General features: G+C 51.4%; 1 protein-coding gene across 21 annotated transcripts in view; it reads left to right on the top strand.

Moving 5' to 3' along the window:
• Positions 1-24,657, top strand: part of MACF1 (microtubule actin crosslinking factor 1) — a 145,647-nt gene that overhangs the window by 111,088 nt on the left and 9,902 nt on the right. For 9 of the 21 annotated variants that reach the window (XM_062593776.1, XM_062593787.1, XM_062593782.1 and 6 more), the window contains 33 exons: positions 16-100; positions 1,048-1,289; positions 1,714-1,920; positions 3,387-3,506; positions 5,249-5,356; positions 5,714-5,932; positions 6,536-6,739; positions 7,616-7,624; positions 8,757-8,988; positions 9,725-9,951; positions 10,991-11,113; positions 11,217-11,318; positions 11,743-11,844; positions 11,951-12,124; positions 12,230-12,385; positions 12,543-12,740; positions 13,385-13,513; positions 13,840-14,013; positions 14,858-15,013; positions 15,172-15,378; positions 15,511-15,630; positions 15,871-16,040; positions 16,261-16,420; positions 17,130-17,324; positions 18,279-18,407; positions 18,811-18,954; positions 19,167-19,355; positions 19,695-19,812; positions 20,418-20,581; positions 21,825-21,987; positions 22,236-22,390; positions 22,616-22,690; positions 23,498-23,515. In XM_062593776.1, the coding sequence (XP_062449760.1) occupies positions 16-100; positions 1,048-1,289; positions 1,714-1,920; positions 3,387-3,506; positions 5,249-5,356; positions 5,714-5,932; positions 6,536-6,739; positions 7,616-7,624; positions 8,757-8,988; positions 9,725-9,951; positions 10,991-11,113; positions 11,217-11,318; positions 11,743-11,844; positions 11,951-12,124; positions 12,230-12,385; positions 12,543-12,740; positions 13,385-13,513; positions 13,840-14,013; positions 14,858-15,013; positions 15,172-15,378; positions 15,511-15,630; positions 15,871-16,040; positions 16,261-16,420; positions 17,130-17,324; positions 18,279-18,407; positions 18,811-18,954; positions 19,167-19,355; positions 19,695-19,812; positions 20,418-20,581; positions 21,825-21,987; positions 22,236-22,390; positions 22,616-22,690; positions 23,498-23,515 (4,974 nt within the window). The remainder of the gene's footprint in view (positions 1-15; positions 101-1,047; positions 1,290-1,713; positions 1,921-3,386; positions 3,507-5,248; positions 5,357-5,713; positions 5,933-6,535; positions 6,740-7,615; positions 7,625-8,756; positions 8,989-9,724; positions 9,952-10,990; positions 11,114-11,216; positions 11,319-11,742; positions 11,845-11,950; positions 12,125-12,229; positions 12,386-12,542; positions 12,741-13,384; positions 13,514-13,839; positions 14,014-14,857; positions 15,014-15,171; positions 15,379-15,510; positions 15,631-15,870; positions 16,041-16,260; positions 16,421-17,129; positions 17,325-18,278; positions 18,408-18,810; positions 18,955-19,166; positions 19,356-19,694; positions 19,813-20,417; positions 20,582-21,824; positions 21,988-22,235; positions 22,391-22,615; positions 22,691-23,497; positions 23,516-24,657) is intronic. The other 12 variants (XM_062593789.1, XM_062593788.1, XM_062593792.1 and 9 more) reach the window with 3 other exon arrangements.

Below are 24,657 nucleotides of genomic sequence, written 5' to 3'. Positions count from 1 at the left end.
GTTCTTTCTGTCCAGGCTCTGAATGAGGAAATTGTGAACAGAAAGAAGAACGTGGACCAAGCCATTAGAAATGGGCAAGCTCTTCTAAAGCAAACCACAGGTAACGAGAAGAGCCAAACACATCCTGGCAGATGTCCAGGCTCTCCCATGCTCTGGCAAAGGCACTGGTCTTTGTGCGGTGCTTTTTATTAGTCAGGAAGTCCATGGTCTGCAATGAGGAACTGTTCGGAGGAGACCGTTCTCCCTCCGATCTGATTTCCTTCTGAATCTTCTCAAAGTAGCTGCTCCGCATCCAGATCTGGTTGCTGAGCCGTGTGCACTCCTTCTGCTTGGTAAACCCTAACTCTCAGCCCCCAGCTTTCCGAGTGGGATCCCCCCATCTACGTGAGGCGCTTGGTGGCATTCAGCACTGAGCAGCCCTGTAATGTGATGTAGGATCTTCTCTTTGCATCCAGCTGCTAAATCACATGGAAAGAAGTTAAAAATACACCAAGCCCTTTCCTAATATCGCTTTCCCATGCTAAGCAGTTGTCGCTGTTGCCACGTGGGTGTGAGTTTATGTTTATGAGTGGGAAGGAAGGTCAGGGCAATGTGTTCCCTTCAGATGTGGTCTGCTCTGAGCAGATGTACAGACCTCTGTCCTTGTGGGAGCCATATAGCAGGAAGAGTAATTGCAAAAAAATTGGCTTAGGATTTCTTGTCCTTTCAGAATTAGGAGGAGAGAATGAATTGGACCTTTTCTTGGAGCTGTGACATATTAGTTAAGAACTGAGTTCTGGTGGCTTTAGGGTTTATTGCAAAGCAAGGTTTCACAGCTTGCTTCCTTTCTATTATAGGAAGGAGGTGGAAATTACACTAGCTGGTAGGAAAATGTCAGTTCTAAGAGTAGCTTCGTGGCTGTAAAAATAGGCTTGTTGGTTGCACTGAGCAGAAGAAAAGTGAGACTGAAAGTAGCTGTTTAAAATGGGAGCACAGGGCAACTGGCTGCTAAGCCCCCCTGCAAACCCTTTAGATGGGCGTCATTTACCTCGTGTCTTTATCTTGCAGGGGAAGAAGTATTGCTCATCCAGGAGAAGCTGGATGGGATTAAGACCCGCTATTCAGACATCACGGCCACCAGCTCCAAGGCGCTCCGGACTCTAGAGCAGGCTCGGCAGCTGGCCACCAAGTTTCAGTCGACGCATGAGGAGCTGAACAGCTGGATGAGCAAAGTGGAAGAAGAGCTCACGTCCAGCGGGGGACAGTCACCTGCTGGCGAGCAGATACCCCAATTTCAGCAGAGGCAAAAGGTGAGACCTGTTGAAAAGCAACGCCTGGATGTCAAAGCTGTGTGGGAAGAGAGCCGCCACGATGGTTTGCACTGAGAGGACGGGAAGGAATGCAGAGGGGAGGAGAGGGAGCGTGAGATACGTAGTCTTGGAGTGTGCAACGAGGGGACTGGGAATTTGGAAGCCGAGCGGCTGGCTGCTGCATGCTTTGTGAAGCTGCCCTTGACTCCTTACGCATCTCCTAGCAAACGGCCTAGCCGTCACGGCTGTGCGGATACTGGCTCGGGGTGCTGGTGCACAACTGTTGGAGATCTCGTGCCAATACAGAGCATGAGAAGAGCAAGGACGTGAAACGGGCAGGAAGCCGCCTGCGGGTCTCCCAGTAGCTAGGTGTCAGCTGCACAGTGCTGCGAGCGATGGGGGGATGTGTGTGTTTGTCCTGCAGGAGCTGAAGAAGGAGGTCATGGAGCACAGGCTTGTCCTGGACACCGTGAACGAGGTGAGCCGAGCGCTCCTGGAACTGGTTCCTTGGCGAGCCCGCGAAGGACTGGACAAGCTCGTGTCGGACACCAACGAGCGCTACAAGCTGGTCAGCGACACCATCAAGCAGAGAGTGGAAGAAATAGATGCTGCTATTCAGAGGTCTCAACAGGTAATTTAATAACCTCAGCTGCCTCTGTTTGCAGCAGCCTCCAGAAGGGGTTTCTCGGAAGAGACACAGCGAGTGACTCACCGCGGCCTCGGTCTGAGCAGTGTGACTGTAGCAGGAGGAATGACGAGCGGTGCCTGATGGGGAGGCCAGAGCTCATCCCTGGCACCCGGAGACGGATGGGCCCACGATTAGTGCGTGATAGTACTGCTGAGCGCGCTGAGCTAGTTTCTGAACAGTCCAATTGCATGCGGTTTGGAAAATATAATTCAGAGTCTCTTGGGCAGTGCTGTATTTTCCCCTTCTGCTGGCTGTGCTTGCATTAGTAATGTAGCTTGTGTAAAACCACTGACAGGTGACTTTCAGGCCTGGAAACGTAATCCTCTGTTCTGATAGCATGGGGATTTGTTCCAGGGTAAGAGTCTTTTCAAAAAGACTTATTCTTTATGGATTGGAGTTTGTAGGTTGCCATGAATAACTGCCCTTGTTAGCTTTGAACGCCAACTCAAAAAGCTGAGCCTGCAAGCAAAATTAGCATGTAAAATAGAGGAATCCCTTCCCCTACGGACGAGGAGGGCATAGAGAAAGGCTGTTGCTTCACTGTGCCCCGCTGTGCTGAATGCCCGTGTTGCAGCGATGCTCTGCGCTTTGCAGCCAGCTACAGCAGCAGTCGGTGCCCTGCGGGGTGGCCGGCTGCCTGGCTCTTCCCGACGTACGGGGGCTTTGCGTCGAGCATCGGTGGCCTGCACTGGCAAATTCCTCTAAGGCTGGGGCTGCCTCTGTGTTTTCAGATAGCGAACGGCTCCGCTGCTGGCCTTTCGAGTGCAAGGCCAGGGTATATGGGGCTTCCATTTGTCTTGCAGAAAAGTCCTGTTGCTTTAAGTGTTTGTGACAAGAACATAAATGTAATTTGTCATTTGTTCCCATGTCAGAGAGAGCAAGGTCTCTGCCTTATTCTGCACAGAGACGGAGCAGAGCAGCTTACTGGCCGCGTGGCCGTCACTGTGCCGGGGGCACCGTTAACTGTCCACGTTAAACAAAACGAGCAGTTGTTCCCAGCTGGGGCAAAAGGATAAACCAAGAAACCTCCAGGTTGAATGAAAGAAAAATCTGGATGGTTGGTCCTCGGCTGCAGTGCAGGGAGAGGGTCGCAGTGGCAGGCAACAGCACCAGCCTGCTGTCCCGTCCTCCTGCCTCCTCCTGCGTGCCCAGGCACAGCGTTTGCCCCGGCGTCCCACCGAGTCCCCCCGCTCTCGTGTCCTTGCTGAGGGCCAGGCCAGGCCATTGCTGAGTCTCGTTGCCACTTTTGCCCGTTGCCACGCAGCCTGGCGCTCCTCCTGCAGCAGGACCTGGCCGCCGTCCCCGCGGGCACGCGGGCCCCCGTGCCCCGCTTGCCGTGCGCGTGCCCGCCACGTCCGTGCTGCCTCTCGCTAACCTGTTGCGCTCCATCTCCTCTCCCTGTCCGCCAGTACGAGCAGGCTGCCGATGCAGAGCTAGCCTGGGTTGCTGAGACCAAACGGAAGTTGATGGCTCTAGGCCCGATTCGTCTGGAGCAAGACCAAACGACAGCTCAGTTGCAGGTGCAGAAGGTACGTGCAGTGTGTGCGCAGCGCCCGCCGCGGCTGCACGCTGGCCCGCGAGCTCCGGGGAGCGGCGGCAGCGTTGCTGCTCTGGGCCGGGGGCAAACGAAGTGAAACAGCTAATTTGTGTGCAACAGCAGAGGGAGATGGCGATTCACCAGCGGGAGCTGGGCAACGCGTGACTGTGCAAGGGAGGAAACGCTGGAGATAGCTCAGTGCTTTAATTAACCTGGAAGGAAGAGCTGAACAAGTTTAGATGTGTGTGTTCAAGGCAGCTCATGGACAAGGACAAGAGAGAGACGGGCGAGGTGCCCGAGGAAAGCGTGGGGCCTGGCGAGCGCAGCTCGGCGTGGCGTTATTGCAGAGAGCTTGGCAGGTCGGTGTGGCAGAGCCCAGAGTACTGCGAGAGGTGCGACGCGTGTCCTTGGTGCGCGGAAAAGGCAAAACGAGGGGAGAAGGAGGATTTAGACAAATGAAGCATTGGGCTTTTCAGGGTGCCGGATGAACTGTGCACATGAGTTAAAAACACTGACCGAGCCGGATGTGCACAGACTTTGGATGATGTCTGCCGCTGTGACTGCAGCTGGCCACGCTGTGGGTCGCCCCACGCTGCTGTCAGAAGCCCCTGCCCGTGGCGGTTGGGTCCTGCGCCCCTCCAAGCTGTCCCTAGCACAAAGTCGTTCAGGGCCAGATCATTGCTCTTGCCTGGACTCCTCTTGAGAGTTATGCTCCTTTTTTAAGGGGTGGCCATTTTAGCAGCTCTACCTGCATCTTGTTGGAGCAGGCAGCAGGAACAGTTATGCAAAACGAATGTATTGATTAATGAGGGTACGTTTTACATTTGCTTTTTTGCTCATTGTTCCCTCCAGTGGGGGACTCTTGTTTCCGTCATGGCAGCCAGACTCGGAACAAAGAGGAGCTGGGTTTTTCTGTCTCTGAGATGAGATCATGCCTGAAAGAACGTGCCCTTTAAATAAACAGCTCCTTTCTTCCTTCACCAGGCTCGGCAATCAGAGCAACATACGTACTTATTGGATTTTGTGCATTAAAAAAAAAATCACTGTTATAATGGAACCATCAAGCATTAAGTTAAATTGAGCTCAGCTCGAGTTCCCAGTGCTTGTGAATATTGTTAATCGTGGGGACCTTGGGGACAGCAGAGTTATTGGTAGATGTGGCTCTGGAGAGTGTGGTCTCGGGGGTTTAAACCATTCACTAAACTGATCTCCTGCAAAGAGCGGTCTTCCATTACAGGTGAGGAAGCTGAGGCAGGGAGACATGAGGAAGGGACTTGTGCAGCAAATCTGGGCTTTCTATTGTACAGTGAGGCACAACAGTGTATTTCTTGTTAGACTTACTGCTCCTTGGTGTTTCTGTGGAAGAAGCCGCATGCAAGATACTCCAGATTTCGGGTAGGCAGGAGGAGCAACCTGGGTACAGAAGTTGTTCTGAGCCTGACTCCATCTCCAATTTCAAGTGCCTTTTTTGGGCTTTTGAAAGAGAGAGGTTAAAATAGATGAGTAATGAGGACAAAAATTCAATAATCTGCTGTGGCAGCCAGATTTTTGGTGTGCCAGGGGACGCTTGAGCTGGGTTGTGCATGATCTCTGTTGTGCTGAGTTTTGGCAGGATCCTTGAGGCCTGCTCCCCATTGCGATGGGGGGAAGGTGGGAGGGTGCGTTCGAAGGGCCGGGGAAAGCTTGGCATTTGTTCTGATTTCTTGCCTTTCTTTGGAAATTTCCTTCCTCCAGGCTTTTTCCATCGATATTATTCGGCACAAAGACTCTATGGATGAACTGTTTAGCCAGCGCAATGAGATCTTTGGGACGTGTGGGGAAGAGCAGAAAGCTGTTCTCCAGGTGAGTTGTGCTCCAGTATTCAGGGGAAGCAGGGCAGAAAGCAGAGGGATGAGTGCTCAGCTCTGGTTCTGTCTCAAGTAGTTTAAAATTACTCCATCTTTAGTAATTCCCACCAGTGACACTTAGCAGAAATCTCTTTACATTTATTACTCTTTTTTATTGCAGCATTTTTATTGCAGTGTTTACGGAGGAGGGGGGAACAGCAGTGATTTCTTAGGCTGCTTTAATTGGAATTACAGCTTATGCGCATGGAGCACCACCAACTGCATCTTCTGCTTTTCCAGCTCACAGCAGGTAGCTGGCACTTTTACCGTGCCCTTTTGCATCTGTTGCTAACTCTTCTCCCATTCCTTTTAGGAGAAAACGGAGTCCCTTGTACAGCAGTACGAAGCCGTTAGCCAGCTCAACTCAGAGCGCTACGCTCGCTTGGAGCGTGCCCAGGTCTTGGTGAACCAGTTCTGGGAGACTTACGAAGAGCTGAATCCTTGGATTGAAGAGACACAAGCCCTTATTTCGCAGTTGCCCCCTCCGGCGATCGATCCTGAGCAGCTCAAGCAGCAGCAGGAGGACATGAGGGTAAGGAGATAGCTGAGTTTGCAGCTCCTACGCCAGCTATCAGGGAATCAGCTCTTCTGTCTTAAACAGAGGCGCAGCACTTGCAAGGTCAAGTGTGCCTTGTGCCTGGGTCTTCTTACTGATGATTTTTTCTGATTTTTTTCCCCAGTCTCTTGCATAATACAATGGTATCTTGAACATGTCACATTAAAATCACCATAAGAGTTGGAATTCTTCTTAGCAAAATACAGCATAAACCCAAGGGAGCCTGACTGTCTTTGGATCTTTTGCCTGATTGTGGCAGGGAAAACTGCATTGGGCCTTTAGGGTAGAGAGGAGATGCCAAGGAGGTTTTTCTGAGGGCGATGCTCCCCGGGTGGTGGGGAAGGTCGGGGGTAGCGCTGCCCGGGGAAGGCCCCCGCGCAGGGCCGAGTGACGGGGACACGCAGCAGCGGCCGCGTTACGGAGCACTGAGTACCGTGCGCTTGCTGCGTCAAGAAATCCACGGTGTGGGTTTTCACCGTCGGATAAAACAGTTGCTCTTTGAGCGTGAAATAAATAGGCAGCAGCCTCCAATAGGTTTCTAAACAACTGTCTTTTCCTCCCCACCACCCCATTCCCTAGCAACTGAGAGAGTCTATCGCTGAGCACAAGCCTCATATTGACAAGCTGCTGAAAATCGGACCGCAGCTCAGGGACCTCAACCCCGAGGAAGGGGAGATGGTGCAGAGAAAGTACGCGACGGCGGAGGCCACGTATGCCAAAATCAAAGAGGAGGTGTGCCGGCGGGCGCTCGCCCTCGACGAGGCCGTCTCGCAGTCCGCTCAGGTACGCGTCGCGGGGGCGAAGCGGCCCCGTCGCTCTGGGCGCTTACCGCGGCGCGCCGGCGAAGGCCACGTGCTTTCGAGCGCTGCTTGATGCCGGGGCTTACAATTTTAAAAGCCGTTTGAAGGCCCGATGCGGTCAGGCACCTTTCGGGTAGCTGTCAGCTGACTGCAGGGCAGAGCTCCCCGCCGCTCAGCGCCGGCTGCAGCAGGAGGGGAGAAGCACTTTGCATCTTGACACAGTAAATAGCATCGTTACTGAGGTTGTAAAAACTTATTACTCTCAGTCGAAGGGGCTGTTTTGGCATCCACCCAAGTCTAGAAGGTCCCCGAAAGCCTCTTTGAAGAGCCTGGAGAGATAAGTTTTATTTCTGATAAGCAAAGCACTGCTGGACAGGCAGTGAACCGCAGGGTCGTTTGCACAGGAGAGTTAATCGTCGTCTCCAGGGCCTGGGCGTCTCTTGAGGACACCTGCAAAATCCGGGATTGCAAGAGGAGAGATACGAAAAGACGGGTAGAGATCGTGGGTCTTAAAGTTTAGAAAGGGAGTAAAGAGTTTGTCACACGCGCTCAGGATGTGGAATTTGTAGCGATGTTTCGTTCACCCAGTGTTACCGTAGAACAGTTGGTTTTTGTCACGTCTGGGTTTTGTTGTTTTTTGTTTTTTGTTGTTTTTATTTTTTTTTTAATTCCTGTATTGTTTAGTCACTTCTCTGGGTTTGCACTTGTATTAACTCCGAGTTTCTCCCCCCCGCCGCCCCTCCCGTCTCATCTCTCACCCACACTGTGGGATGTGTTACCTCTGTGTGTCGCTGCCCGTTCCCGTCCTCCCCACGTGGTCCCATTTCATTGTCGTGTTGGCTGCGCCCCACCGTTGCAGATCACGGAGGTAAGCCGCGCCACCACCGACGTTCATTTACACCCTCTCCTTGGCCGAAACAAGTCTGTTCTCTACCCAGATTTTGATTTCTGGTCCGTGCACAGCTCAGTGGAGTGGGCTTAAAGCATCAGCTCCGAGGCCCCGAAACGGCAGCTCCGAGCTGGCTCGTGTCGCGTTGCCGTGCGGGGTTTGAGCTGCGGCTGGCTTCCACCGCGAGCGCGTAGCGCAGAGCCGAGGGTTGGCTGTTAAGCGGGTTTACACTGATGCACAGAGCTTTCTGCTCTCGCCAAACGTGCCGGTTTGCTCCTGCTTGTGGGTGAAGCCAGCGTGTCGTGATCAACTTTGAGCCTGTTTCAGCTCTGCTGGCAGTGTGGGATGCGGGGAAAGGAGACGCTGGTGTCCCAGGAGCACGCGGGCTGCAGCTGCGGTAGGGCGCTGCCCTCGTCCTCGGCAGCAGAGATGATCTCAGATCTTGAAGGCCAAAGTTGACTTAAAAAAAATAAATGAAAGAACCCGCACCTGCCAGACCCCCTTCCTTTATCACTCCTGGCTTTCTGATTCTGCTTTGGCCGAAGTCTCAGCTCACTCTACGCGCCTGCAGCCTCCTGCCGTCCCGCAGTTCCTGCGTCGCGGCGGTTCCCTCGCTGGCACCGCGCTGAGCGGAGACTTCCTTCGACACCAAACACGGGCGCTTTCCCGGCGGCATCTTTGCATGGATGCTGAAAGAAACAAAGCGAAACAAAACCAAAAAACCCCCATAGGATTCGGTTCTGCTGTCATGCCGCCCTTTTGCAGGAAGCGGGACAGCAGTCAAAATATGGATTTTTAGGGTTGAATATCATGATAAATCGCTGCCGTGTTTGGTTCGCGGTTGCCCGGCTGGCTCTGCGAGCACATCTGCCTGATGTACGGGTTGACTCCTCGGAGCTGGCGCGGCGGCACAGCGTGGGGCGTGAGGAGCGGATGAAAGCAGAGGCAGGCATGACCGGGAGGCTGCAGGTGCAACTGCTCTTGCAGGCAACGCTTGTCCTCTCTAAAGAGGCCACTGGGGGCAGCACGGAGGGGCTGTTGCACGCGCCGGGAGCGATGCAGCGCTGTTTAATCTCGTCTCGCCCTCCCTAATGAACTTGCTCCTCTCCAGTTCCACGATAAGATCGAGCCGATGCTGGAGACGCTGGAGACTCTTTCCTCCCGGCTGCACATGCCGCCCCTCATCCCTGCGGAGGTCGATAAGATCCGAGAGTGCATCAGTGAGAACAAAAATGCCACCATGGAGCTGGAGAAACTGCAGCCCTCCTTTGAGGCTCTGAAACGTCGCGGAGAAGAGCTGATCGGGAGATCGCAGGGAGCAGACAAGGACCTGGCAGCAAAAGGTATCTCGGTGGATTCAGTGGGAGACATTCGCTGCTGGCATTGCCTCAGTTTCTCCAAATTGTGGCTCCAGCCCCATGGGGATGTCCCAAGGATATATTTCAAGGTTTCCAGGCCCTAAAGACATTGGGGTCTTTGTGCGCAGGTGCCTGGCATTTGCTTCCGTCTGGAGCAGGCCAGAGGGTGTCAACCAGAGGAGCAGGAAGCATTTGTGACTGCTCAGGCCAAGGTTTAAACCCAGCCTGGTTCAGCCATGAGCTGTTCTCTGGTGGCAGCTGCTGGTGGCCACTGTGAAAGGGTTTGTTGGTATCAATTCAACCCCTAATGGAGGGGAGGGACATCCCCAGCACAAAAAGACCTGTCAACACGAGTGCTGCTAATTGGCACCTTCATTGGCAGCTCTACAGGCAGCCCGTGAACTGAGCGAGCATAGACTACACGCTAGAGGTAGCCAGAACAGAGGTTCATTGGAGGAGGCTGTGTGAGCAAATTTGTCCTGAACTTGCCTGCACATAAATAATAGCTTTACTTCTGCAAGTTATAATTCCTTCTGTCCCTCAGTATCTCTCCCAATTAATGCTCTGACAGTCCTGGTCATCATTAATTTTTATTAGAGTATTCTACTGGCTATTTCTAATTGGAAAGCGTTTGCAAAATGCTTTGAGTTGTAAAATGGTTTCCTAGAGGCGAAATAGGGCAGACTCCTTCATCACTGATTATTTTCATTCCCTTTCTCAGTAATCCAGGATAAATTAGATCAAATGGTCTTCTTCTGGGAAGACATCAAAGCTCGGGCTGAGGAACGTGAAATGAAATTCCTCGATGTCCTGGAGCTTGCAGAGAAGTTCTGGTACGACATGGCAGCCCTCCTGACTACCATCAAAGACACGCAAGACATTGTGCACGACCTGGAGAGCCCAGGCATTGATCCATCCATCATCAAGCAGCAGGTGGAAGCGGCAGAGGTGAGGACCATGAGGCTGTCTCAATCTAGAGCCTGTCTCCACCCAGCTTGTAAGCCAGATTGAGATAGATCTGAAATATGGGCATGGCCAAATGTGACTTCAAAACAGTTTTGTAGGCAGTTAGTCTGATTATGAAACATTATTTACATTGTAATTTGGAACTGCAGGGAAAAAACAGTGTATTTTACGTATCCCCCCTCAGCCTCCAGCTGCTCCTAAGCCAGACGAGGAAATGATACTTAAATCACTTTATCTGCTACTGTTTTGGAAAATGGTTGTCAAAGCATGTGGTCAGAGTTGCGTGCTCACTTGTTTTGAGTGATGTAGAAGTTTGCATAGTTCTGTTCCCAGTCTATGTAGAAGGCATTTGAGTGCTGTATAGTGTGGGAAGTATATATTTAGGTTTTGGTTAGACTGGAGATAACTAAAGCTGGACAGACTTAAATATCTGTGTTGTTGTTTGGTTGTTTCAGATCTTGTGGTGACATCCACTTTGAGTGTTTGAGTATCGACTTGACTTGGGCCTTGGGGAGCAGGGCTGTTACTTTATGCATTGCTCTCTGCTAAGTTTGCCCTTGCCATTTTTATTTTCATTTTGTAACCATTCTGACTTCAATTTACAACCATCAAGTCTTGAAAAGTGATTGCTGCATTGACAAAATACTCCTGAAAACAGCATAATCTGCAGTGAGGCCGGTTCAGGCACATGTCAAGTTAAATACAGATTTTTTTTTTATTTTAGTTCCCCCAAACCCTGCAAATAGCAAGCAGCATTGCCACTATGACCAAAAGAAGAGGCAGAACAGACTGGCCATGGCAATGCTGGTGAGCAGGAAAGCCATCTACATGCTTTGTAGCATAGTGGTGGTGGTCTGGCTTTGGGCTGGAGGTTGTGAGAGTTTCTTCAGCCAGAAGGCAGGACAGCACAGAGCAGGAAGGACTAACCATACTTCAGTCCTCCCATACTCATGTACTACGGGACTTTTTTGAAGAGCATTTAGTAATAAACATTTTTGTTTTGTCACTGTGTTATCTGCAGACTATTAAAGAGGAAACGGATGGCTTGCATGAAGAGCTGGAGTTCATTCGACTCCTTGGAACTGATTTAATTTTTGCCTGTGGTGAAACTGAGAAACCAGAAGTGAAAAAGAGCATTGATGAGGTAGGAGAAACAACAGCTTCATTCAGATAAAATCAAGTAAGTGCTAGTGGAAGCTCAAGTGGAAGAGTCTAACAAATTTTGTGGTCAATTTTGTGTTCTGCAGATGAACAACGCATGGGAAAATCTAAACAAAACTTGGAAGGAGCGACTTGAAAAGCTCGAGGAAGCCATGCAGTCAGCTGTGCAATACCAGGACACACTTCAAGTAAGAGCCAGCGCTAGGCTGTTTGTGGGGTGGGTGAACTTAGGAGCATCACTGTGAGCCTCTGCCGCCAATTGTACCAGGCACCGCACAAATGCGGAGCAGGAGAATGTCTCCTGTGCGAGTGCTTCTAGCCCCTGTTAGAGCCTGAGCTCTACAACCACGGAATAGAGCAGATAATTTACTCCATTTGTCCTCCTAAATCCATGTTCGTTTCCGCACAGAATGGCAAGATGATCCTGACTGTAGTCAGCTTCTTATATTGGAAGTGGGCGAAAGGAAGCAAAAGAGCTTGCAAAGTGTGTGCTGCAAGCAGATATCCCTGTCCGAAAGCAGTTGTGTGGTTGCAGGGTGACAGATGTACCTGCCCTGTTTCCCCGACCAGCTGTTCGCATTTACTCCTGTTAACTGTGTGCCTTAATTTCAGGCAATGTTTGACTGGCTGGACAATGCTGTGATTAAACTCTGCAACATGTCCCCTGTCGGCACTGACCTCAACACGGTTAAGGAGCAAATGAACGAGATGAAGGTATGTGAGTGGAATGAGACTCATTCTCTGATGCTTACATTGCGTTGCAGAGCTCACACTCAAATGATTCATTTTATTCTGCTTTTTGTCATGCTTGTTTTGGCAGGAGTTTAAAATGGAGGTTTACCAGCAGCAGATCGAGATGGAAAAGCTTAATCATCAAGGTGAACTGATGCTAAAAAAAGCTACAGATGAGACAGACAGAGACATCATAAAAGAGCCACTGACAGAGCTGAAACATCTCTGGGAGAATTTAGGCGAGAAAATTGCTCACAGACAGGTAGAGAGAAGATGTGGACCCTTGGAAATGCAAAGTTGAAATTCACTTGGATGCTCCCCTTCCTTCCTGACTTAACTTTGCTTTTCTTTCCCTATCATTGAACAGCATAAGCTAGAAGCCGCTCTTCTAGCACTTGGCCAGTTCCAACACGCGCTAGCAGAGCTGATGGCCTGGCTGACCCACACCGAGGAGTTGCTAGATGCGCAAAAACCGATCAATGGAGATCCAAAAGTCATCGAGGTTGAACTTGCAAAGCACCATGTGAGTACTCCCACTCGGGGCAGTTTTTAATACATTCCCAATGCAGGATTTTATTTTACCTGGAGGGTTTGAGTTGATTCGAACCCATGAGAGTGTACGAGAATTATCAGGCCGTTTCAAAGGGGCATCCGACACTTACTGACCATATCTCATGTAGGTGCTGAAGAATGATGTCTTGGCCCACCAAGCAACTGTGGAGACAGTGAACAAAGCAGGCAACGAACTCCTGGAGTCAAGTGCAGGAGATGACGCAAGCAGCCTGCGAAACCGCCTGGAGAAACTGAACTCGTGCTGGGAGTCAGTGCTGCAGAAGACGGAGGAGAGGGAGCAGCAGCTGCAGTCGACACTCCAGCAGGTCAGGGACACTCATCAGGGGGATTCAGATGGGCAGAGGAGCACTGTTGAGGGCCTACTCCCGCTTAATGTCTCTTTCCAAAGTGAAGTTAGAGAGATTGCTTTTTGTGCTATTTTTTCATCTATTTTTTTGTGCAGAAATGATTCTCTGCCTGCCTGGAAGTGCAGCAAAGACCAGGCACTTCTGCTGCAGGGTGTAATCTCAGCAAGGTCGGAGCTGGCCTCTGGCATATGGCACAGTTACGGAGTGCTTTGTTTTTGCTGTTTTTAATTCAAAACAGTCCATGTGTGTGTGTCATCCTGAAGTGGAAAATTATACCTTTTTAACAGGAAGATGAGGCTTGACAGTGGAAGGACAAAGGCTCTTTAGAAAGTGGCTTTTTACCTTTTCAAGCCAGAGACATATTAGCTTCAAAGTGAGATTTACGAGCCAGCAATTTTTTGTTTGCAAAACCAACTGTTATGTTTATTTGCCAGAGCTTCTGTGTGGTTAAGGAGGTACCATATATAGCCCTTCTTAATGTGCTGTCGAGGTCTGCTCTGCCTCTTTATCTAGCACTGAAGCAAACGCAGCGTTAACCCTGGCTCATGATCAATGGTGGCTGATGTCATCTGATCCATGGCCCATTATATGCTCCCTCACAGGCCCAGGGTTTCCATGGTGAGATTGAGGACTTCCTCCTGTGGCTAACAAGGATGGAGAGCCAACTCTCTGCATCAAAACCCACAGGAGGTCTGCCAGAAACTGCCCGGGAACAACTCAATGCCCACATGGTAATTTCTTCATAAAGATTTGAAATGCTTCTAATTCAGTCAGTTTGTCTGTCAAATCTTAGCATCGGAACTTCTCCGTTATGTGGCAGAGTCTAATGGGGACGGAGATGAGTGCTTCTCTGAGCTCTTCTCTTCGGGGTTAGAGATAAGTTTGTACTGGATGCCTGGGACAGGATGTTACAGCATCACTGGTTTAAGCACCTCTCTGTGCAAAGTGACCCGCTGCTGTCACTTTGCTGCCTGCCTTGAATTTCTTGAGTTCCTGCAAGCCATAGCCCCCTCTCTGAGCTCTCTCTCTAATGTCTGTGGTGCTGCCTTCATTGCAGGAGCTGTACAGCCAGCTCAAAGCCAAGGAGGACATGTACAGCCAGCTGCTGGCCAAGGGGCGACTCATGCTGCTGAACCGCGACGACTCGGGCTCTGGCTCGAAGACGGAGCAGAGCGTAGCACTGCTGGAGCAGAAATGGTGCCTGGTCAGCACCAAGATGGAGGAGAGAAAGGTAGGGTTTGTGGACAGATGCAGTTCGCTCTTGCCCCTCACAAGCTGGTCGGAGAGCAGACACTGCCTGCTTGCTGCTCTGCTTTCCCAAAGGCAATGTTACTGTGGGAAGTGGAGCCAGTCAGGGCTGGAGATCAGGGTTTGTTTTTTAGACGACGTTTCCCTTGGTTGAACAGGTTGAATTTTCCTTCCAAACGATGCTGAGAGCCAAGCTGTTATTTTCTTAGATAGTCATAAGAATTGGTTGAATCAAATAGAAAATGAGAATTGTGTTTGGATTAGTTTAGAAAAGAGGCGGGAAGAAACCTCCTGCAGCTCTGAAAGGCACACTTTGTTGGTCCTTTGAGCGAGACAGCTGGCCAAGTTCTCCTCTGAGCTGACTCCATTCTCATGTTTTGGCCAGCGATAAGATAAAACAAGGGACGCTGTGGCCTCAGCCCAGAATAAATTTGTGGTGCTGCAGCTGTTGCCATCGAAATATCATCCACCTTCCATTTCCTGAGCAGCTCTTCCCATGGTGATCCGTTCCTCGGGAAGCTGAGGGTGACGCAGCTGCTTGTGTGTCGATAATGGAGTTGTCTCCTCTTTCATGTACAATTCTTGCCTGTTTGTTTTGAAAGAAACTGATTCTACAGTGGGCCGCTTTCATTGAAATCGCCTCCCCTTGGTAAACAAGTCATGTTCCCTGGCCGAACCGATGAGGTTCCCATTAGAGGCTCGTTTCATGAGGGACACAAAGCCTGCCTCTGTCTGTGAAACCGCAGATTGTGAACTTTAGCGCTCTCTATTTCCCCCCTTCCTCCCTCTTTCCCTCCCTCCCTCCCTCCCTGCATCCGCGGCGGCAGTCGAAGCTGGAGGAAGCGCTTGCCCTGGCCACAGACTTCCAGAATTCCCTCCAGGACTTCATCAACTGGCTCACACTGGCAGAGCAGAGCCTGAACATCGCACCCCCGCCCAGCCTCATCCTGAACGCCGTGCTGGCCCAGATTGACGAGCACAAGGTACCTGGGGGCCGCAAGCATCCAGAGGGCTCTTCCCGAGCAGAGCTGGGGTGTAGGGAGGTGGAGCGGCACCTTCGTCCTCCCTGCACATGTAAGGCACTCACAGGCCTGTCCAGTTCTTCTCTTTGCATACAGGAGTAAATTTTTGCTGTTCTTAGGTGTTCGCCAATGAAGTGAATGCTCATCGGGATCGGATCATTGAGCTGGATCAAACTGGGAACCAGCTGAAATTCCTCAGTCAAAAGCAGGATGTGGTTCTGATAAAGAACCTGCTGGTGAGCGTCCAGTCGCGCTGGGAGAAGGTTGTGCAGCGCTCTGTTGAGAGGGGCCGAGCTCTTGATGATGCCAGAAAGCGAGCCAAGCAGGTGAGAAATGTGGAAAAGGTGTGACAAACCCTGAGATGTTGCTAGCCTTGAGGGAGAGAAGGTCGTGTGATAGGAAAGGGACTGAGAAAAGTATCAGTGTTAAGCTTCAAACTTCCTCCTATTTCATTTCAGTTCCATGAAGCTTGGAAAAAACTGATTGATTGGCTGGAAGATGCAGAGAATCACCTGGACTCTGAGCTGGAGATCTCCAATGATCCTGACAAAATCAAGCTCCAGCTCTCCAAACACAAGGTAGAGTTTCACTGAAAGAAAAGCAGAGCTGTCTGGCTGGGGTTGAAGGGAGCTTGCTTGGGAGGGAGAGCAGAGAAGCATTGGCAAATGGCATGTTCCACCTTCATTAACTTTAATGGAAAACAAATATGTTTTCCATTAAACAAATGGATCTGTGCAAGAGAGCATTCACCTTCCTTGCAAGGTCAGGCCTTCTAAAGAATTTTTTTTTCCTTTCCCGGCCTCTGGTCCTGAATGTAGGAGTTTCAGAAGACACTAGGTGGAAAGCAGCCTGTGTATGACACCACAATCAGGACTGGTAGAGCTCTCAAAGAAAAGGCCTTACTTCCAGATGACACTCAAAAACTGGACAATTTGCTAGGAGAAGTCCGGGATAAATGGGACACTGTGTGTGGCAAGTCTGTAGAAAGGTAAGTCCAGCAAGAACCCTTCACAAGTAGCACTCATTTGTCAAGGAGTATCATCAAAGGGAAAAGCAGAGCAGAAAAGACAGAATGGGAAGTTAGACGTAGATAATATAGCAGTTGGATATGATGGGTGGAAGAATCACTGGGCCACAGCAAAAGGAGCTGGGTAAAGAGAGTAACATTTCTGGACTTCAGAAAGTTCACATGGACATTTATTTTTCAGGCAACACAAGCTGGAAGAAGCCCTCTTGTTCTCTGGTCAATTCATGGATGCGCTACAAGCCTTGGTGGACTGGCTCTACAAGGTAGAACCACAATTAGCTGAAGACCAACCTGTCCATGGTGACCTGGATCTGGTAATGAACCTGATGGATGCTCATAAGGTGAGAGAGCCTTTTCCAGGTCTTCTCTATGATATGAGTGGAGCTTGTGTTCCCCAAATACCAAATGATGGAGGAGCCAGGGTTGGTACCTCTCTGCAGAGCTGCATGTCTCAATGCTTTTGTTTGCTGTGGTGGACAAGGAGGGCAATAACAAAGCTACAGGACCTGGAATTCTGTTCTTCCTAGACGTTATCAGACAGATCTATTGAGTTTTGAAGAGGTAGCTGAGTTTATAATCCTTTATAAACTTTGGTCTTGGCAGTTTTCTCCAGCATGTCTTAGAAATTGGCACTCCTCCTGCTGAATTAGGTCATAAGTTCAAATCCCTGGACAGGGCTTGGGCTTCTGTTCAAAGCAGCTACTGCGCTGCAGTGTGAGCTGCTTGGCTAGGACCTGCCCTCCTCCAGGTTGTGATGGTTTCTGCCAGTGTTTGCAGGATGCTCTGGAGGGAATGCCAGGCTCCAGTCCTCCTCTGAGTTTTACCTTTGCTGGCAGTGCTTAAGCTGTCCACGTGCACTTATACTGAAAAGTTTTCAGATGCTTTGTGTGATATCTAGCTCCCAGCTTGCCCTTATCCCGTATAACCAGGTTGTGGTGAACTTGAGATATTCACCCAGGAGTGTGGGCATGACCTGTGTTAGAAACCATTTCAATTACGACTCCCCTTTTTCCTCCCACTGGGACTGATTTCTGCCCTCTCACCTTGCAGGTCTTCCAGAAGGAGCTGGGGAAGCGCACAGGGACAGTTCAGGTGCTTAAGCGCTCTGGCCGGGAGCTAATCGAGAACAGCCGAGATGACACAACCTGGGTGAAGGTGCAGCTGCAGGAGCTGAGCAACCGGTGGGACACAGTGTGCAAACTGTCCGTGTCAAAACAAACCCGCCTGGAACAAGCCTTGAAGCAGGTAACCAAAGGCTACAGGTGGAAACTCTGGTCTTTGGGAACATTCTCTGTGCTCTACTTTCCTGCTCTGGAGTTCAGTACAATCACCTTTGGAGAAGATGTCAGGAGCGCTTCCTCCCCATGCCCAGGTGAAGGTCTGGGCCCTGCCAGTTGCCTGTGTAACTGGTGCCATGCTCATTAACCTCTCTGTGCCTTTATAAAAATGGGCAGTAGATCCCCCACACCGCAGAGAAACGTTGTCAGAACATCCAGAAGTGCTTTGACAGGACAGCCCCACTTTGGTGCTGGAAGTGCCTCCCTTGCCCTGAGGATGGCTGAGCAGGACATGCCAGTCCTGCAGCAGTTAACAGTCAGAACTGCAAAGTGGTGGGATGGCATCACTTATTTACTTATTTTTTCCCAAGGAAGAGCCATTGAAGGCTTATTTGAAAAGGAAGGATGAAAAGATCTCTCTGATGTGCACAGCACGCAGATATGAGTAGCCAGGTGATCAGAGACTGTTCGTTCACTATTACATTTGCTAATGTCCAGTACAAGAAAGAGACCTAGACTGAAGTTTAGGGAAAAAAAAGTCAAAAGGATCATAGGTAGGTTTTATATTAAGGGGCAATTTACATCATAAAGTACCAAGATGCCAAATTGATCAGAATACAGGTAGTGGTGGTGTTTTAAAAAACATGCAGTTCTCCAGTGCCGCTGATGCAAAGGAGAGGGGAGGGGAGATGCCTAACCCCAGCTTGTTGATTCAGGCCAGCCTGCAGGAGCTCCCAGGAGCAGTAGGATGCTTGTGCTGGTACTGTACAAATCAGGCTGACGGTCAGTTGGGTCTTTTTATTTCCTCTGTTTTCTTAAAAGACCTTTTCAGCCCCTTGTCTCCACAGCTGTTGGCAGTGGATCCAGTGCTGTGTTGCTGTGGCAGGAGGAGGACTAACACGTGTGCTCTGTGTCGCCGTAGGCAGAGGAGTTCAGGACGGCTGTGCACATGCTGCTGGAGTGGCTCTCGGAAGCTGAGCAGACCCTGCGCTTCCGGGGCGCGCTTCCCGACGACGCCGAGGCGTTGCAGTCTCTCATCGACGTTCACAAGGTATCGGGCAGCTCTGAAGCGCTCTGACGGCACGCTGGGACCTACAGCTGCCCTCAGTGTAGGGGGTGGATGTTAGGAGTGGAAGGCAGCTCGTTGCCTTTTCCTTTTAAAGCAGTGTAAGGAAAACTTATAGGCAAGAATATTTCAGAATAACCCATTTGGGCATTGTTCAGGTTGCTGCTTTCTGAGGAACATGAAGAGAAATTAAACTAGTTTTGTAGTAAAAGACTCCAGATGATGAGGGGAATGATATGTGCTAAATAACCTTGATGAAAAGTGTTTTTGTGCAGAGCTCGCAGGTAGCTGTAGGATGGAGACAGTAGAGGTGGGGTTGGAGGGAGCTGCATTGCCATTGCTGCTGTGCTAGCCCTTCACATCCTTCCTATGGACGTCCTCCTTCCAGGAGTTCATGAAGAAAGTGGAGGAGAAGAGAGTGGACGTGAACACGGCGGTGGGAATGGGAGAGGTCATCCTGGCCGCCTGCCATCCTGACTGCATTACCACCATTAAACACTGGATCACCATCATCCGAGCCAGGTTTGAGGAGGTGAGTCCCTGGGCTGCGCCGGCCGGCAGCTGGGAGGAGCGCGCGCTTGCTGCTGGGATGGTGACGGATCGAACTCGCGGGGCCTCCTTTAGACGCAGCCAGGCTGTATCCAGGGAGAGGCTGCTGCCCTGTTCCCAGGGCATACCCATACTCTTGGCTTTTCCCTCCGGTGTCCCATGCTTGGCTCACGGTCATCTTTGCATTTCCAATAGGTTCTCACATGGACAAAGCAGCACCAGCAGAGACTTGAGTCTGCGCTCTCAGAGTTGGTGGCAAATGCAGAACTTCTGGAAGAGCTTCTGGCCTGGATCCAGTGGGCTGAGACGACACTGATTCAGCAGGATCAGGAGCCAATACCACAAAACATCGATCAGGTCAAAGCCCTCATTGCTGAGCACCAGGTAAGTCCAGGACTGAAGCTAGTTTATTTTCCTGTGCTCTTGGGACAGGGACAAATCTCTGTGGAGGAAGCATTTGACTTCACTCTCAGTATCTATTAAAACAGCTTGTTATCCACCCGGAACTGTCTCTTATGAACAAAGCCAGCCCAAGAGACCGACTCAGGCTTGCAGATCAAAGCCAGAGCCGTGTAATAGCTTTCCCACCAGCCCACATCGCTAGCGCTTAATAGACTCACGTCCTCTGCAGGCTTGGGGTGTCCAAGCGAGAATCCAGAGTGACAGCGGTTCGAGGCTGAGCACATCTTAACGACTGCTCTTGTCTCATCTGTGTTTCGACAGTCCTTTATGGAGGAGATGACACGAAAGCAGCCGGATGTGGACCGGGTCACAAAGACGTACAAGAGGAAAGCTACTGAACCCGCGCACGGGCCGTTCATCGAGAAGTCCCGCGGCAACAGTACGTTCCCCGCTTCCGATGCACAGCCTTCGCTGCGGCACGTGCTGCGACGGGGAGGAAATGAAATACGTAGGCAATTGATTAGCGTTGATTGTCGATTAACGAGGCATCCTGCACTGATGGCCGCCTGGCATGCAGCTGAAGGTTGGGAAGATGGGGGGGGGGGAATGCAGGTGGCACTAGCCAGAAGGGAGGCGTGCTGCGCCTCGGCGGAGGTGTGCACCAGCAGCCCTGGCCCAGTCTCACTTATCTCAGCAGTGCGGGGAAGTTTGGGCAGCTGCATCTCTCCTGTTCCTTGCTGCAATTGTTCAGCAGCGAGTTTTTTCCTTCGTGCTTGTTCCTTGAAGCCAGAATCCCTTGGGAATGCTCTAAAGGGACAGACAGGAGCACCAGGGGGGTTGCGTGTAAAGCCGTCATCCCGCCTAGGAACATTGCTCAGGCCCGTGTTTCCGTTCAGAAAGCGTCTGGCAAGGCTGTGGGAAGGCTTTTTATGTTTGTTTTAAATATAAAGTGTACTTTGCTGCTTTTCCTTGGACTATTCAGATCTACTGCACCCATCGGTGACCTCAAACAATGTGGGGTGTTTTTTTCCCACTTTTTTCCAGGAAAATCTTTGAGCCAGGCAGCCCCCCCCACCATGCCCATTATCTCCCAGTCGGAAACGAAGAACCCCCGGATCAACCAGCTCTCGGCGCGCTGGCAGCAGGTCTGGCTGCTGGCCCTGGAGCGGCAGCGGAAGCTCAACGACGCCCTGGACCGGCTCGAGGAGGTAACGTCCGCACAGGGCTCTGGCGAGGGCTGGGGCAGCGGCGCCCCGCGGGCTGCTTGCAGGAGGTGCCGGGAGCATCTCACCTTAGTGCCACCTCCTGCACGGTCGTGGTCTCGCAGACAGTTGCTGCTGCATTGCTAAAAATGCCAAAAGAAAGAAAAAATATCTCTTCTAAAATATTAAGGTGGAAAAATAACCTTCTGTAATTAATTGCACGTTAATGAACTGCTTTGTGCCCCTGCAGTCGGTATCATTAGAAGTAATGAAAGCCAGGCCTGCCTTGTGCCTAGTAATCAGTTTAACAATTACCGTGGTGCTGTATATATCTTTTTCAAACATCTAATGTAATTTTTGTTTTTATTTATGCTTAACAAAGCAGCTATGCCCAGAAGTGAGTGTTTTTGTTTTCTGTTGCTTTTTCTGTAGGTCAGTTCAGTTTATATGTATTAATGTTTTTCCTTTGTTTCTTTTAACTTAATATTTAGGGGGGGGAGGAAGCTAAAAAATGTGGTGTTGCTTTGCCCTGAGCTCCTTTAACTAGTGGGATCTTGGGAATCCTTTCAGGAGGAGGGAAGGATGTTAGGTTAAACCGGAGGGTGAGTGGTCCGCTGTGGGTACAGGTGGTCCGCGAGCGCAGCCGAGATGTGCCGCCGGGCTCGGGGAGAGGGAAGGGTCACCGTTTTGCCCGGGAGGAAGGTTGTTTTTCACCTTGGTGGGGACACTGCTGGCTTTTCTGGACAGACGAGCAAGAATGCTCCGAGCTGCTTAGAGGAAAAGGGACTGGGAGATGGGTGCCCAAAACTGAGACAGGAACGGGACATCCACCCAGGCAGAGATTGGGGAAACATTAGGCCAAATCCTGGGGAAAAAGTGCCCAAAAATGTCTAAAAAGAGCTGATGTGTGTGCGCGTCTGTGTGCAAGTAGATGACCTATCGGCGTGTCGTGCGTATGCAAACCTGGGGGTGCTTCCTCCCGTGTTGGTGGCTCCGTGACGCCCGTCCCCGTGGTGGCTGTCGGCTGCGCTGTGTGTCCTTCTGTGCCGGAAAGTCAATTTAAACGGCTCTGTCGCTAACAGCAGTCGCTAGCTAGACCTTCCTGGAAGCGTGGCTTGTGAAGGGTCAGGGCTAGTGCCCAGAGCTCGGGCACAGCCTGGTCCAAGGGCTGACGTTTCTAGGCTGTCGTAGAGCTGGGGGGGGCTTGGGGGGAGTTTTCCGGTGCTGACTCCCACGGGTTTTCTTCCAGCTGAAGGAGTTTGCAAACTTTGACTTTGATGTCTGGCGGAAAAAGTATATGCGCTGGATGAACCACAAGAAATCCCGCGTCATGGACTTCTTTCGGCGCATCGACAAAGACCAAGATGGAAAGATCACCCGGCAGGAGTTTATTGATGGCATCCTGGCCTCTAGTAAGTCTTCATCTGCCCCCACCCAAGTGCCGCCGTTGCGCTCTGCCGCCCGTCTCGGGGAGCCTTCCTTGGTGGCAGCTCAAGGGCGGGTTGATCTGTGCCAGACGTGGACAGAAATCGGCCAGAAAACGGCCGCCTCGGTGTGGCAAGAGGCTACTTGAGGCCTGGGGTCCGGGCGCTGCTTTGCAGCAGCCGGCGGTGGCAGGCGAGGTCTGAGCATCGGTTACTTATTTCCTTCCCTGTTGCAGAGTTCCCCACCACAAAGCTGGAGATGACCGCGGTGGCTGACATCTTTGACCGCGACGGGGACGGCTACATAGATTACTACGAGTTTGTGGCCGCTCTCCATCCTAACAAGGACGCGTACCGCCCCACCACTGACGCAGACAAGATCGAAGATGAGGTAAAAGACCTAGGGAGACGGGCCGTCTGGTTTGGGGTGGCTCAGGCTGTGGTTTGGCAGCTGGGCTTGGGGAAAACGAAGGGGAAGGGAGAAAAGGAAGGGAAAAAAAAACAAAAGGCTTGTGTTGGTGCTGACCCAAAGTAATTTGTCCTGGGGAGGCTCCTGCCGCCGACGGGAGGTGGAAGAAGCCCCGTCTCTGACTCCTGCTCTTGTTCGTGCCGGCAGGTCACGAGACAAGTGGCCCAGTGCAAATGTGCCAAGAGATTTCAAGTGGAGCAGATCGGCGAGAACAAATACCGGGTAAGGCAGCGCGGTCCGAACTCGGCTCTGACGGCGCGAGCGCTGCTTTTGCCTCGTGCCTAGAGACGAAGCTGCTTAAAGAGAGGCACTGGGCGTCCGCTTTCCGCTCAGCCGAAGCCGCCCGAGTCCTTAAGCCGCCCGCGGGAGGCGGTGGCTCCGGCGGCGTTTGCCCGGCGCCGTCCCCCCCCCCGAGGCGCTCGGTCCGGCCCCGGGCCGATCCCCGGGTTGCACTCATAAAAGCGGCTCTGTTCTGGGGGAGCCCGGCCCCGCTCGCCGCATGAAACGTTGTATTCGCTCCAGCCAGCCGCTGCCCTGAGGCTTTTCTCGCGTGCGAGCGTACCTTACGCCTGTGTTTTTCTTAGCTCTTTTCTAAAGGCGTAGAATGATTTCCTTAAAGAATCTCTTTGTAATGGACTGCATGTTTAGGTTTCAAATTATTCACCGAGGTAAACTTCTGAAATGAGCTGGCAGCCGACCTGCCCGGTTTCCTGTGCGCTTTTTTTTTCTTTTCTTTTTTTTTTTTTCCCTCCCAGGACTTGCGTTTTGGCAGAGCTCGCCCCCGTCGGCTGCGTCCGATTTCAGGCTCACGCGGTGAATTTCCGTGTGTGTCAAATTGCAGCTTCTACTTTAGAACCAAATAGCCTAAAATCCACAGATTTCTAACGACCTGCAGTTAACAGTTTTCATGATTATTGCACTGTTAATCCCATAAAATGTTTTTCTTGTTTCTCTTCCCCCCTCTTCTTCCTCATGATGTTCCTTTCCCTCCCCAACCCTTATCCTTCCAAAACTTGTCTCCTTCCGTAGTTCTTCCTCGGCAACCAGGTACAGTTTGCCTTGTAATGCTGCCTCTCACTTCCTTTTAACAAACGTAGCTTGCTGTCTGTCCGTGCTGCCCATCTGTCCTGTGGGGCTGTGGGAGGATGTGATCTGAAGCGCTGCCTTGGAGAGCTTGTTGTGCTGCTCAGCAGAGCCTGGTACATAAATCGCGCGAGAGTGCGATCCGGAAAGACGACTGAATTGGGCTGAAAGAAGGCAAAAGTTCGGTAGAAAACTTGAGGCTTAACAAAAATTGAGAGATTCTTTTTTTTTCCCTCGGGAGCTTCTGCAAGGGCCGTTCCCTCTTTGGAGGGACCTGCAGCCTTTACAAAATCACAGGAGTAAAACGTCCCGCGCCAGGACTGTGTACCAGGCTCTGGCTGGGTTTGGGTCGCAATCCCCATGGAATGAGAATGCCGAATCCGCACATTTTAATCCCGTAGGTAACGATAACTAAACCTTCATCCCTGCTGCACCCACTGAGTAACTCCTCCCTGGAGCCAGGCTCTCCAAAACTGCATGTTTCCCCGTTACTGTTCTCGGAGGTCAGCGTAGCCACCGGCGTAGCTGCCAGCCGGCTCGCGCGTGGTTACTGGGGCGGGAGCCGCGCGTGCCGTTAGCGAGATACGCTCCCCCCAGCCGGCCAAAGGGAGGCACGATGGTGCCTTTCCGCAAACGTGGTACCCTGAAAGAAAGAAATTCCGATTTCCAAGGCAAACGGATCCAAGACAAACTCTAGTTTTACTTTAGATAGAAAAAGCTTCAAAGGCAACTGAAAAATTTTCCGAATGTGGCCGTGCAAATGAGAGTCAACGTGCCACCGGTTTTTGCCCAGGTCAGAGGAGCTCTGCTCCTGCGCTACCCAACGGCCTGTCTGCTCTGCGACGCTGCAGCCTGGCTGGCTTGTGCCCGTGTTTCTGAACTAGTTTCCAACCCAGCATTTGAAGGACACCTTGCGCTGGAGCCCAGAGGGTGGGAAAGACGCTTCTGCTCCCCTCCCGACGGCCGCGTTGGAGCGCGGCCCCGCAGGAAAGACGGGTCTGCAAAGCCGCCTGCGCTGCCTCCCGCCCCTCTGCCGGCAGCGTCCCGCCCCGGCCTGCCTCGGACTCTCGTTTTCGTGTTGTCTCCCATTTTTTTGCATTGTCACC

The sequence above is a fragment of the Rhea pennata genome, chromosome 23 (assembly GCF_028389875.1).
Source record: "Rhea pennata isolate bPtePen1 chromosome 23, bPtePen1.pri, whole genome shotgun sequence".
Taxonomy (NCBI): domain Eukaryota; kingdom Metazoa; phylum Chordata; class Aves; order Rheiformes; family Rheidae; genus Rhea; species Rhea pennata.
Note: the sequence above shows the minus strand (reverse complement) of the source record. Positions and strands in the feature narration are given on the sequence as shown.